Source organism: Sinohyriopsis cumingii, chromosome 5 (genome assembly GCF_028554795.1).
Source record: "Sinohyriopsis cumingii isolate HCF-2022 chromosome 5, ASM2855479v2, whole genome shotgun sequence".
NCBI lineage: Eukaryota > Metazoa > Mollusca > Bivalvia > Unionida > Unionidae > Sinohyriopsis > Sinohyriopsis cumingii.
In genome coordinates, this window is record NC_142965.1 from 67184938 (window position 1) to 67200671 (window position 15734).

The 15734-nt window shown below is 34.8% G+C and overlaps 1 protein-coding gene across 1 annotated transcript in view; it reads left to right on the forward strand.

Annotated features, from left to right (window-relative positions):
• Positions 1-15734, forward strand: part of LOC149799358 (glypican-6-like) — a 64921-nt gene that overhangs the window by 11993 nt on the left and 37194 nt on the right. The window contains exons 2-3 of the mRNA XM_089958679.1: positions 10334-10725; positions 14049-14214. Coding sequence (XP_089814805.1) covers positions 10334-10725; positions 14049-14214 — 558 coding nt within the window. The remainder of the gene's footprint in view (positions 1-10333; positions 10726-14048; positions 14215-15734) is intronic.

The following is a 15734-nucleotide window of genomic DNA, read 5'->3' on the forward strand; positions in this document are numbered from 1 at the left end:
TGCACAAGCCAAATAGCCAATGAAAAATGATGTTTCTAACACAGCTAGGCAGGATGTTATTGGAAGATCACCAGGAAGTTGGTGTTTTAGGATGTGTTTAGAAATGGCTTTCAGATTGTGTTTCCTACTCAAATTTGAGACGAAAACAACAAAACCTCCAGGGTTAATGTGTTATAGGGTGCATTTTGATGATGTCACCAAATTTGAATATTCCTTGCGTATTTAATCACTTGTGCAACGGCATTGCACATAAATTACAATTTTAGTGATTCCTTGACAATTTGTAAAAAAATTAAAAAACCCTTGTTAACACATTATCCCCTGGTGACAAGTTTAGTGGCAGGAGGTAGTAGCCTACTGCTGAGCTCTAGCATCAAGGTCATGTATGATACACTAAAGTGGTGTTTTAGGATGTATTCAGAAGTAGCTTTCAAAATGTGTTTCCTACTCAAATTTCAGACAAAAACGAGAAACCCCCCCCCCCCAGGGGTTAATGTGTTAAATTGATGAAATCTTTAGAAAATTGAACAGTTCTAGTACAAAATTACCCCCTGCTTTTCAGTAATTTTGAATCATTTTCTTAGCTGAATTTTTCAATGCAGGGAATGATATTTTATGTTTTATATATGTTTATGTTTTCAGTGATGCCTGTGCATGTGTTCCAGGCTTGATACTTTGAATTTTAATATTACTTAATTATTTAGTGTCGAGCTAGACTCGTCACATCATGTTGTATATGCTGTATATATTGTACATAACAGCTAGAAGGCCTCAAGGTAGATTAGTTCTGTAACTGAGTTACCTTCTGTAAATAAAGTATTATTATTATTATTATTATACCATATATATTCACTTACAAATCAAGTCCAACTGTAAACTACACAGACCCAGATCTTCTGTCAAATAAGGTCCCTGGCTGATTTGGGTCCACAGAATGCTAGGAGTAATAAGAAGAACAAATGACAAGACCCTGATCTGCAGGCACATTATTTTTTGTTGTTTGCAGTTTGAGTCAATTTGTAAGTGAGTATATATTTTATATGGTAATCAGGTTCATTGAATATCTTGTTGTGTTGCAATATCTTATTTTGCGCTCTTTTGGTTTAGCTTGCGGACACACTATGTTCAGATTTTGAACAGAGCTGTAAAATAACCTTGTATCATGAGGATGTTATAAAAAAATTGAATATGACCAAAAACGACACATATTCTTATTGTAATGTTATATTTGCTTTGTGGCTGAGGTTGATTCCATTCATTGGAATTTAGATTGTATTTTGTTGATAATTGGTAAGTAAGTTTATACGCTCATAGTTTTATATAGGTTCTTTGAGATCTGCACATAACAGTGAGGAAATGATGATTCATCTGATTATATCAACATGTTGCCTCTGTTGATCGAGAGAAAGTATTTCTCATCCAGTTTAAATAAAAATAAATATTAAAAATAGATTTAAGTCATCATGATCTTGGACAAGTTCATATATGAGCAAGAGACTGTGCATATTAATTTTTGGATATGAATTATGCACAGACCTGCCAACTCTAACGATTTTGCCACAAGTCTTTAAAAAAATTCCCCATAAATACGGACTTAAAGCATACAAGCAAAAACTACAGAAAAATGATAGCTGCCGAAAATCCTGATAATCGGTTCATCCGTTTTTGATATGGATCCAGGTTTCACATTAGAATTTGTGAAATAAGTCAGGGAAACCAGACTAACTTTATCTTTAAACTGCATTTATATGTTCATGCAAAGGGAAAATAAGCTTCTAGAATAGTGTTAATAATCAACACAAGAATTAAAAAGGAGTACTCAGATTCTGGTGAAAAAAAGCTGGAAAGGACAAAATTACATTTATTGGACATCACATGCCAATTTGAGTATGTCTTGTTGTCATGTGAAATGGAAAAAGAATTTGAATGAAATGGAAAAAGAATTTCCAAGAATTATGTCAAGTTGAGAGATAGCAACAAACCATTGAGCTGCATAGGGTTTGGAACTAGAGTTTGTGCAACTGTACTAGTAGTAAATAAAGTCACTGTGTAGTTTACAAACTTTTCAGTTGAAGATAATGTTTATCATCGATGGGTTGAACTTTTAAATACATTTTCCACCTTTACAACAGCAGTTATTGATATTTTGTTACACCTTTCTGAAAACTGGTCAATGTTACGGAAAAAATCAACTGCCTTACTGATACGGATGTGTCAGGGTTGGCAGGTCTGCTGCAGTCAGTAGAGCAACAGCATAGACCATGATCTGCAGGTGCGTTATGCTACGGCCGATCAAGATCTTTGTTGTTTGCAGTTTTATTTGACTTGTTAGAGAGTACATATGGTCATTTATATTGTCATTGCATATATTGGCTTGATGTGACTGTCTACACATTGGAGCTCAGAATGATTTCCACCAAAACCCTCTGTAAGAATAAAAGCTTTGAGGGTTCTTAATTAGTATAAAATAGTCAGCCATTCAGACATGATATTTGTCTGAATGAAGGCCACCAGGTTAGGGGAGGGCTACATTAGCTGGTGATCTTGCATTCCCTCATTCCTTATGGCTTCATTCATAGTTTTGTACACCTTTTGGTCATCAATCATCATACTGTACAGGAGGCATTATACAGAAATGTAATTAGAATTGTATTAGAATGCCATTGGAAGTCCTTATGTTTACTGCAAGTCTTCATGTTTACTGCAAGTCTTCATGTGTACTGCTGCCACTCTGGTGGCCTAGTGGTTAGAGCGTCTGCCTCGGATGCAGGAGGTCATGGGTTCGATCCCTGGCCAAGTCATACCAAAGACTTACAAAAATGGTACTAACAGCTGCCTCGCTAGGTGCTCATAATTAAGAGGTTAGTGTTAGGACTGGTCAGTCTTGTGTCAGGATAATGTGACTTGGCGAGACATCATGCTACATATCTGCGGCATGATGCCCCAGTGCTAGACATCACTATAAACTACCACACTGCAGACATCGTAGCGATATGACAAAAATTGTTAAAGCTACGTTAAAAATCCAAATCACACACACACACACACACACAAGTTTACTGCAAGTCTTCATGTTTACTTTTACGTTCAGTTTAGATGGCAGGCAAAATTTATTGCATTAATCCTGGTTTTAGGACATACCTGAATCTGAGACAGACTTTTCATTTGCATTCAGCAGAAGTGAATCTGGGAAACAAAGTGTGGACATCCCTTACCCAGAAGTCAAGTCATTCCCACATAACTCTTCTTACCTGAAAGCTTATTTCTTTTGAAAAAAAAAAAAAAATCATATATTTTCTTTTGTAAAACAATGTTGACAGGGTAACTAGGATATTCAGGATATTCTTTAAAGTCACAAGTACTCTCACTCTCTAACTTCTCAGACAATGAGGTCCATAAAAATTGTTTTATTTTTTCTTATTACTCATATAACCACATCAGAGTGGACAATTAGAGGTGGGTGGTATAACAGAAACATGGACAATGTAGTTATGCAATGATACCAAATATTGTAGCCTTTCTACTTGCATTAACAAATACAGTGGGGAAAAATCATATCTTTGAGACATGACAATTTTAGGCCAAAAATGATTCGTTTTGGAACTTGATTTTTGGATTTAGACTTTTTGGCCTGGGATCTAAATCAGACTGGTCTGAATTGCACATAGACAGGTAAACTTTGCAAAAGGTTGGATAAATATGAGATTTTGGAGTGAAATGTGGTCGGGACATGAGAAATTGTGGTTCCGATAGACAAAAACTAAAAGAACAAAAAGAAATAAAAATTTGTACCTTTTGCATATGCATGAGTAAAATAGCTAGTTATAAATGACTTGTGTACATCTATGCATCCTGCTAAATGAAAATTGCTTGGAAGTAGATGTGCTTGGATTGCAGTCAGAAGTAACCTACTGCCATTTCAGGGGAAAATGAAAAGAATCTCAAAGGGTGAATGAGTTAACTGGGATGTTTCAGTTACAGCCAATGCTACTGTGCCCTTAATTGCTTTCCCTCTTGCTAATTGAAAGAAAAATTCCATGTGTATTGAGTGATGATCCTTTATCTACAGCAGACCGATAAAAGAGTTGTCTGGTCGATGATGCTGAAAATATTCCATCAGAAGCATTGAATTTTTCATGATTCATATATTTTCTAAACCTCAACCAGATTTTAAATTCTGTGCTATGCCCTACCTTAAAGTGGTGGTGGTGGAGACAGGCACCCCTCATATAACTCAAAGCATAGTATGTATTTTGATTCTTCTACTTTGTATACATGTGACTGCCGAGCTTTGTCAGTACAAGTCTGTGTTAAAGACAGCTGGGTCAAGAGCCCCATTTCAGACACAACCCTTGGTTAAGAGCCCCATTTCTGACACAGCCCTTGGTTAAGAAGCATCAGTGTACATACTGGTAGTTTGTGCACCAAATTTTTTCATGTTTAGGTAAACTTTTTGAATTTTCTTAAAATTTTGTCTACTCTTTATATGCCTACTATAAGGTGTAGTGTATGATGTTGTGGTCTGCTCACCTGTCCATTAGTTCAACTGTTACCTATTTCGATTCTGCACAGTAAAGTAAGTTACCACAATATTTGATTGCTAAACTTTGGATAGCTTGCGTATGGCATAAGAAAGAAGCCAATTGTTCTTGGGGTTTAAAAAACATCCAAGTCATTGTGACTGAAAAAAGATAAGGTTTCCATAAAATAGCTTAAGTCCTACTTCACAGACCTGGACTAAACCTTTAGGATGGCTTGCACTTAGAATAAGGTAGAAGTCTATTGATGTGTCGGTCTAAAGGTCAGAGTTCAAGGCCACACTGGCAAAAATAAAATTGTCTCTGCAAAAAATGTTCAGTTCTTAACCATGTACATACACCAAAATTTGTGGATTACTTTCACTTTGGTCTAAACAAAAAATACCATTTGATTTGTGTGACTGAAGGTTAAAGGTTAATTGACTCAAAGTGGAAACCAAAGTTTTTTGCATAATAATGTCTGTTCTAAACAGTGTGCCTTGAGAAAAATGTTTGTCGAGGGCTTGAAGTTAAGAAAAGGAAGAGACCTGTTCAATTTGGAGTAAAAAGATCGCAAGTAAATGTCCAAAGAAAAATGGGTTATGCAGAATAACTTTTGTTCTAGAGCAAGTGCAAATATTTATTTATGAAACACTTAGATTTTGTGATATAAAGGTCAGAGGCCACAGCCATGGCAAGTCATAAGAAAATAATGATATATGCAAAGTAAGGTTATTTGAAGATTGTATACCTTGACTTAAGATCTAGAGTCAGGATCTCAGAGAGAAGTGTTAAACATTGGGCAGGCATATAATGTGTCTTTCATTGTACCCTTGTTGCCGGTTTTTTTCCTATAGATTTTCATTGCTGGGAAAAACAAGTTGTATAGATCAGTAGGAATCAAAGAGTATCTAGGTGTATAGGATCTAATATTTTAGTTGTACCAGAGTGTCACAATTTTTTGGGTGGGTGGGTGGGGTGAGTGGTTCTTTCTGGATTCTTCTTCCACAGTATGCTGGGTGACAAATATAACCAGCCTATCCTGTGCTGAAAAATGGTGTAAAATCCACAAAATGCAACCATTCACAAAAAAAGTTAGCAGGTTAGATAGAAGATTTAACCAATGTATATACAGCGTAACATTGTTTAATGAATACCTATAAATCTAAACTAAAATTTGTGTGTTGTGCCTAATCATCATTCAGTAAACTGATTTAATAATAAATAGTATTTTTCATAAAATCTAATGAAAATGAGGCAGAAACAAAATCTTTCAGATCAAACAGTTTTGGTGTAAATTGGTGAGAACCTGTAAACACAGGCTTGATGCTGCTGTTTTCATCACTGTCATTGGATATCAAATGAAAGTTGAAAGTCTGAAACTATTATAAGAATCTTGCCTTTTTCACTAGAGTTGAATTTCAGTTTGAAATGAATTTCTCAGTGGAAACACAAATGTTGGGGTTTGTGTCACTCAAGCAATCAGGCACACTGTTGATATTTAGTTTATATTTATGCAATATTTTGGTTTGTTTAAGCATTATTTTTATTTTGCTTGAAAGGCACTTTGGAGCTTTCCAAGGTCTCTAGTTGAGTTTATATGGGATAGTCACTCTGTATGCATACTGTCTCTCTCTTTCTCTCTCTTGTTACAAGTTTCATCATGATATAATTACCAGATAAACTGAAATAGATCCTTTAAGTTTTATTTCCAGTTATAATGGACTGTTGTCAGTTAAACATAGAATGGAACTTGATATGGTGCTGTCAGTGTTATTTAATCCAGAATCAGTTTGACATTTCATGTCCAAATAAGTCTTCATTTCACATGGAATTTGTGTTGTGACAGATTGATACAATGAGGAAAAAATAAATTTCATCATGTAGACAGGTCACATTTGTTACATGAAGTTAGACATGCCACTCACTGCTGAGATAACTGAGAGCTCTCACTGTCACAGACACAGACATGTGCACGCACACACACACACACTTTATGTGTGGAGTACAGCTATAAACTCTGATCTGGCATATTATGTGACTGCAGATCAGGGTCTCTGTTATTTGATCTGTTGATTACTCCAAAAGAACTGCATAGACAGATTCATTATGTGACATAGGTCAGTGCCGTTTTAGTGGGACTCAACTTCTAAATGAGTGTATGTAGTATGTAATAAGGGGTTATAGCTATGCCAGTTTGTCCATTAATATTTTCATTTCCAAGACACTGTAAGTCTCAAACTACTGAGGGTTTTTCAACCAGACTCATGTGTCAGTGTCAGACTAGTTGTGTAAGGTTGATGCATATGTCAGTGTCAGACTAGTTGTGTAAGGTTGATGCATATGTCAGTGTCAGACTAGTTGTGTAAGGTTGATGCATATGTCAGTGTCAGACTAGTTGTATAAGGTGTCTTTTGTTACTTAACATTTTCTTAGTATCAATATTTCTTGTCTTAGTTTAAGTAGAATATAAATTGAGTGAAGGACAATATGGTATTTGTAATTGAAAGACAAAGATCATAGGATACTTTCACCATGACTCCGTAAGACGCTTTAAACCGCATGGATTTTGCGATGCAAATCTTCTGAATGATCAGGCTGTTGCTGATTTGTTAAAATATTTGATCCATCAAGTGAAACGTTTTACGACCTGGCAAATATGTAAGATCAAGATGACTCTTTCCGAAAACATTTAGGTTTTTATGAAACCCAGTTATGAAGTTAAAACTGCGTGAAGACATTACATTAACTATTCTCATAAATCCCTGCAATAAGGTAACTTGTGCAACATCCATTTCAAATACACAGCAATCCACATAACACATCTGGAGAATGGTGGATGCCTTAAAAAATAGTTTAAATGTATATGAAACTCCATATCAGAAATGGAAAATGAAAACAAGTAATTAGGGAGTTAAGATGATTGTTAGGAACATCATATAATCCCTAAAATTTAATATTATTTTGAGGACATGATGTTTTTCCACATGATGAAAATTTGAGTTGTCAGAATTCACATAGTTTTAGACCTGACTGTACCATATTGTATTTATTTTTCTTGTTGCTTGTGATTCAATTCCTGAGCATGACTCTATTATAATGTGTCACTACTTGCTTTTTTGGGGTATATTTATCTTTTGGTTAGTTTATTTTGGGGTATACTATTGTATTTTGGCACATGATATGCTGCTATACATGGTGGTCAGTCAGTATATTTGGTGGTGGAGGGACATGGGAGGACCCCCGGAGGAAGAAACACCACGATGAGGGAAAGTAATGGAAAGCTTTCTCACATACCCATGTTGATCAAACCAAGACTTGAACTCATGCAGATGGAGGTGAGATAAAAAGTGATCTCTAAAGATGAGCACTTTACATCACTCAGTGAACCATTGACCAAGAATGAATTTTTTTGTAAAGTTTGCCTGTTGTTACATTTTTTTCGGAGAAAGAACCACAGTTTACAAATTAACCAACATGTGTCAGAATTTATATATATAAAAGTTTGTTTTCTTCATATGGATTCAGCAAGAGGTTGCTGCAGGTGTCCTGGAATAATCAGATCTGAATTTATTCCTCTACTGAGACCTGAGGTGCTGACCCACCTGAATTATTCATACCTATAGATTTACCAGGTATTTTTTTCTCCTACTTAAGCCAGATAAATCAGACAGGGTTACATGGTCAGATAACACAAACTGAATTTAATTCATGTTTTCAAGGCTTGCTCAGTTGTACCTGCAGAGCATTGGAATGGTACCATGAACACCTGTATGGTGAGATAGAAAATCCACTCAACTACTATACTCGGACAAGGGCCACCAATAGATTCCAAACAAATGGAATTTTCGTTTTTTTAAAACTAGATCTGGTAAATTATATCATTCGTGTAAATTATATTCATGAAAACTCAGTCAAAAACTGATTTAATTATACATGCTTGCCACACCCTTTTAAATAAATTTACTTCATCAAATTTGCAAGGTGTGTTCCCAATGTTTATCATAAAAGAAATGCTGTTAGGAACTGCCAGTTTAATTTTAGAAGGGAGTTCATTAAATATCTGCTAGACCAGAATATTTATTTTTCTTTTACCCTCAAGATAATTTATATTTCAAAAGTAATATAATAGAAACTCTTTTGTTTACAAATCATAGGAAGAATTTTTCTTTTCTTATATTACTTCTTTAGGCTCAAATAAACAGTAACAAAAGAAAGAGTGAAAACAACAAGCTTTGAAATATTTGACAAACAATTTATTTCCCTGGAGAAAACAATATAAAAGAATGAAAAAAATAAGAACTAATGGTTTTAAGACTCAAATCTAAAAATAATTTAAGAACAATCCACAAATAAATTTTATAAGTCCTAATAATAAAACATTCTAATGAACTCAGGTTCGAGTCCAGACGAAGAATCCAAGATGGAAGGCGATGACATATACTGTATCCTGTATAGTGCTGTTGTCTACATTTCCTTGTAGAAAGACAAGAAATAACTCTGGTGTTGGAAATCCCAATAACAGTTTTAAGAAATGTCTTTGTTTAAGAATTCTGTATGAGCACTCAAATGTTTCCTGAGAAATAAATTAATCTCTTAGAATCCAAATAATCTGAAACAAAATTAACATACAACTCGAAAACTGGCTTCAACAGAAGAAAATGACTTGACATAAAGTGTTTTAAGCCCAGTCTAAGATTATTTCTCTAAAACAATGGTTATACAGTAATTTTGAGATGCAGAATACATACCTGTGTGAGGGTCACATGATCATGCTTACATCACATACTCTCAGCATGGCCCTGACATTCTACTCAAAGAATAAAATTTAAAAAAGTTGTTTACTTCACTAAAACTATTTACAATACAGCCTCGATCTCACACTTATTATTCCAACAATAAAATGAATCAGAAAAGAACTTGTTCACATGGCTGTTACTAATTTTGAATTAAGGTCAGGAACTAGGTCAGCCTTAGGTGTTTACAATTAGAGTCAGGTCAAACAGATTTTCTGAAAAAATGTCAAAACTCATGTTAACAAGATTACATAATAATAGCATCTAATAGAATTTAAAAAATTTAAAGCTGACAAACAAAATCAAAATAAATATAAATTAAATCAGATATATGTAACACTTTTAATGCTATTTAGAGTCTGAAAGAAAATAATCACATCCCCTCCCCTCCCCCCTTCCAATAAATGGTCAGATCCATAAAGTAATGGTGTGATTTATTTATCATTGTAGGGTCATGGAAGTGATGCATACACTTGATACTGAAGAATGGGTGCAATATTGACCCTGATATTGCTGAGAAATGGGAGCGATATTGGCTCTTTACTTACAATTAAAGAATGCCCCATTATTCATTTAGTAAACAAAGTAAACAATTACATGGGTGGGGATATTAAGAAAGACAGTATTTTTAAATGTAATCCTTTTTGTAGCATAAAAGTTGGGATTTTTCATTTTGCAGTATGGAGTTGCGTTGGAAATTGTGGAGTCAGGCAGCGATATATTTCCAATAGGTGATCATTTTCTTTTTACTCCTCTAGTTTTTACCTACCATATATACTTGCTTACAAAGCAACATTGACTTCGATCTTCTGGTGCCTTATGCGATGACAGATCAAGGTTTGTGTTGTTTGCTGTTGGACTTATGAACTGATGGTATAATGCAGATAATATGAAAGTCCAGATTCATCATTACAATATTTCCGGCTTTTGAATCTATTATAGTTTTTTGTTACAGAGATATGGGTAACTCTGTTCTAATGTTTTACATGCATCTGACAAATTTTTGTCTTTCTTTTTCAGAATTTTTCACAGAACTTTTGAATAAAGCTAAAAGTGATCTTCATGAGATGTTTGTAAGGACTTATGGTTTGTTGTACCAGCAAAATGCAGAAGTGTTTGATAAGTTGTTCACAGACTTAACAGCATATTACAAAGGACGGGATTCTAACCTAGTACACGTTTTAGATAATTTCTTTATTGACCTGCTTCAGCGGATGTTTGAGCTGCTAAACAAACAGTATGAAATTGACAAGCAGTATCTTGGCTGTGTTACAAAGCACATGGATGATTTAAAACCATTCGGGGATGTTCCAGCAAAACTTAAAGCTCAAGTTAAACGTGCTTTCATTGCAGCTCGTACTTTTGTCCAAGGATTGGCTATTGGACGCGATGTTCTTCTAGCCATGGCAAAGGTGTGTATATTTTTTTAAAATATAAAGTTTGTAGTATTCTCTTTTCATACAAAGATTTTAAATCAATGGGTGTTTGTGGGTGCTTTTCTTGGATGATCCAAAGCTCAGAGGTCAGGTTCATTTTGCTTCAAAGGACAGACTTGCCAACTGTTATGACTTTGCTGTCATGCCAAAATTACCCTTGAAAGATGGACTTATGGAGTAAAAGCACAAATTATGGAAATACAATTGTTTGCGATAAAATCTAGATACTAACTTGGCCGTGTTTGATTCAAATCCAGGTTTCTTATTAAATTCACTTGAATTGGTTTGAGAACCAGACAAACTTTACAGGAGTGCCTCAGATGCTTTAAACTGCAAAATGTTGGCATCATCAAAGAGTTCTTATTTTCTAAACATGGTGTCCAACAAGTTATATATTTCCAGGATGAAAGGGACAGTAATCCTCTCAGAAAGTTTGAATAGTACAGTTACAGGAGAATATCACGGAATATTCAGATTCTTGGGGGAAAAAAGTAGAAAGAGCAATAATTTAATTTAGTTGCAGAGGTCAAGCTAGACTAGAATTTTAGGGAGAAGTGACTTCTTATTTTGGAGAGAACAGGGAGAAGTGAGAACTCGACAGGGAGAAGTGGACACAAAACAAGAAATGCCTTATATATATATATATATATATATATATATATATATATATATATATATATATATATATATATATATATATATATATATATATATATATATATAAAATGTGTGTTCTCTTTTTTGAAGTATGCCCTATATTTCCCAGTATGCATATTTGCATTTAACATTGGATTTAACCAATACTTTACTTTCAGGTAAAAAATTATCTTAGTTTTTTTGGTCATATGACTCGAAAAGAGAATACTACAAACTACATTGTAACAAATTTTACCTGAGTAACCAGATTACATTAATGTAATTTCACTTAGTAAAAATGCTTAATCAACTACCCTTAATCAATTTTTTGAAAATTTTCATTGGTTTAAAAAAAACATTCTTCTCAATAATGGACTTTTAAAGATTTCTAAACATGTTTGAAACAATCCCTGTACCATGTACATGAGAGCCAATGCACATGTATCTTCAAATCATACTGTTCTTCCTCATTTCTTTGTTGCAGATAAAATATTACCATAATTATTCATACATAACACTAAAATGCATAAAATTACAGACATGTCTCATTTATAGTCAGTATATGAACTAAATCCTTTCCAACCAAATCAACGTTGGCACGTCTATATTTAGAAGGAGGGGTTTTCTTAATGTGTAATCACTCACTTTGCTTCATTACAACAGTTCATTGATAGGATTGCAAATTTATGATTTATTTATTTGTCTACATGTAGTAATTTTAGGCATTGGTTAAACAGTATCTGCATTGCTGCTTTTTTCCACATTTTCACAAATATGAGTGAGGGGGCCCCGAGTGGCCGAGTGGTCTAAAGCGCTCTTCGTTACGGATCACTACCATCTCACCTCTGTCTGCGGCGGTTCGAGTCAAAGATTCAGCCAATGTGGGCATGTGAGAAAGCTTGCCAGTAGCTTCTCGTGGGTCGGTGGTTCTTTCCGGGGTTTTCCGGGTTCTTCCTCCACCATTAATACTGGCCGCCATGTATAGCCTATCGTGCTGAAAAATGGCGTTAAACCCCACAACAACAACAACAACAACAACAACAAATATGAGTGAAGTCAGAAAACAACTTTGACCTTACAATGCTTCTCAGTTCTCATGAATTCCACAAGATAGCATTGACCCATACATTTCTGACCTATATAATTGCATTTTAAAATTACATCTTAAATAACATAATGCCTAGACTTTGTTTTCTATGAATTGTATATTGTTTCTGAATATATTTGTCCAATGATTTACAAAAATGGAGATGACTGCTCCGGTGGCCTAATGGTTAGAGCATCTGCCTCAGATGTGGGAGGTCGTGGGTTCAATCCCCGACTGAGTCATAGCAAAGACTTATAAAAAATAGTACAAACAGCTGCCTCGCTAAGTGCTCATAATTAAGAGGTTAGTGTTAGGACTGGTCAGTCTTGTGTCAGGATAATGTGACTTGGCGAGACATCATGCTACATATCTGCGGCGTGATGCCTCAGTGCTAGACATCACTATAAACTGCCACACTGCAGACATTGTAGCGATATGACCCAATTATTTTTTTAAAGCTATGGCCAAATGAAAGGTGAAGGTCATTGAAATTTGGTTAATAATCTCACAATATTTGGAACTGACATAGAGGACTATTTGTTATGTGTTATTTACAGTATTCTTAAAAAATAGTAACAAATGTCAAATGAAGAAGTTAATCTCAGTGTTATGTCTTGCATAACAAAGTAAATCATTTATAGATGTACATATATGTATTCTTATGCATTTAAGAAGAAAATGATACAGTCAGTGTTACAATACATTATTATATTTATGGATTTTTTATTCATTTTATCAGTTTGTTGATATTTTATCTGTTTGCAGAGTGGTGTTTAACATACATCCAGTGAACTAACTGTCTGTCTGTATGATGTATGATGTGCTAATAATGGGTCTGGTGAGAAGTGAAAAAGATATTTAGGGCCACAGACAGCAGTGCTAGTGTTTCAGCAAACAGCCTTTATGAGATCTGGACAATATCAGAAGTTTACACACATTCCTCATGTCTAACTCCTTCTGGTCCATATTATATCTTTTAGAGCATATATTCAACTCTTGATACTTGGAGCCGGACTGTAAGGCAGCTCACATTAAGGAGTAGACAACTTACATGTACTGTCTGTATAAACAACACATGTCTGTATAGCTATATAGATAATGTTATGCTGGCAAGGGCTGAAGAAAACTGGATACAATTGTTGGAGCTGGTTTAGCCTCATTTTATTTTATTGTGCAAATTGTGAATGCATAGGTTCCAGCTGTCCAAGTTGCAACCCAAAATGGTCACATTTGCAGCAAAAAACTTGGCCAGTGAAAATTGTCAACTCATTGCTCTCAGGCTACCTTTAGAATCGGAATGCATCAATCCAAGAATTGCACAATCACTTTCTAATTACAAGCAGATACATTTGTGACCCTGCAGTGGAACCCATCCCCCCATCCCCTATGACCCTGGTTGGGTCACGACCTGAGGTTGGGAGCTGCTAATTTAGAATGTTAGGAGGTAACTGGTAAGGTTGGAAGTCCTCATTTTACTCTCTATGTTTTCAACAGTACATTTTTATCAATCTCTTGAATAAAAAAATGAGATCTATTTGTTTAGTGCATTATCCACATTGTTAAATATTTCTTACAGATTCCACCCACAGAGCAGTGTACGAAGGGAATCTTGCGCATGAGGTACTGCCCACATTGTCGAGGCCTGACCAGAACAAAGCCATGTAACAACTACTGCCTTAACACAATGAAGGGTTGTCTTGCACACCATGCTGACCTGAACCAAGCTTGGAATGAATACATCGGTAAATAGAAATTGTCCAAAATGTTAAATTTGCTAATCAAATTGGCTTTCATATTTTCATCATCTGCTGAAGACCTGCTGTGCATCTGGGGCTTGTAAGCGCTAAGATTTAATTTAAATATGAACAATTAACGTAATTAAGAGTATTTTAGTGTTGATAGATGCTTGGGATTAGGGTTGATTAAGTCCATGTCATGATTTTGCTCAAGACATGCATTCTTTAACCACGTTGCAGATTTCCATTTGCCATGAGATCTATTGTATTGTCCGAGTTTGCACAATGAATATGTATATCCTGTTTTCCCATGAGTTAACCCATTTTTGCTTTCAAGGTTGAAAGAGGATGACATTTACCTAAAATAGATTCAGGTGATGAAAGACAATTGTGGGAAAAGGGGATTTTTTTAGTATAGATTGAGCAGTGCAATATTTTTTATATAATAGAAAGCATTTGGATTTGCATGTGTGAAACACGTTCCAAGGATGCATCTTAAGGGCGACATTTATCCCATTGTTTGTTATGAGTAGTTGGTAAAGATTTTTATGTTGTTGATTTGCATGAAAAATATGACACCTTTGTTCCCCGAACAACACCCTTAGTTGAAAATGGGAATTCCGAGATTTAGGTGTTGAATTTTACCTCATGATTAATCAAATGGAATATTCACATGATTTAAAAGTTTATTTATTTTTTGGCACAGAGCTATTAAAACATAAACTGCTAACTAGATATGTTTACATTATTTTTTTATGTTGTTTGTTTGTTCTAATTTGGAAACTGCACAGCTGCCTAGTGTCCCTACATAAATTGCCTAGCTCTGTCAAGTGTTCTTAATGGTTAAGAGCTGTCTTAATTATTATGAGTTTATAGTACACATTCTTATTAGTAAATGAAGCTTTAGCTTATACAATTTTGCTGCAGTTCTTATGGAAGTTACCCTTAAAATAATGACTTAGGGAATTAATGCAGATGCGGAAATATGGCTGTTTGCAGTCAAATCAGAATACTGGCTTGTCCGTGTTTGATTCAGATCTGGGTTTCACGTTAGATTCAGTGGAGTTGGTCAGAGAACCAGACCAACTTAACAGGAGTATCAAGAGGCTTGAAGCTGCATGTATATGTGATGCAGAACGTCTACATGATTAAGCTGTTGCTTATTTGTTTTAAAAATGGCATCCAGCAAGTGATGCATTTTCAGAACAAACAGGACAGTAAACCTCTTCGAAAGTTTTAATACTCGGCACAGAATAAAAAATGGAATATTCATATCTTTGGAGAAAAAAAGAAAATTAGGACAAGAATGCTTTGATTTGAGTATGGCACATGGTGGGAAAGAAGATTGCTGTCACCATGACCCTTGTGAAATTTAATTTTTTTAAAGGATTACATCAGGTTGAGAGATAGCAAGAAGCTGTTGAGTTCCAAAGGGTTTTGAACTGTAGTTTGTGAAACTGTACTGGAGGTAATTAGAGTTTAAATTAATTTGACAAATTCTATAGGCCTAGTTGAACACAATGTTT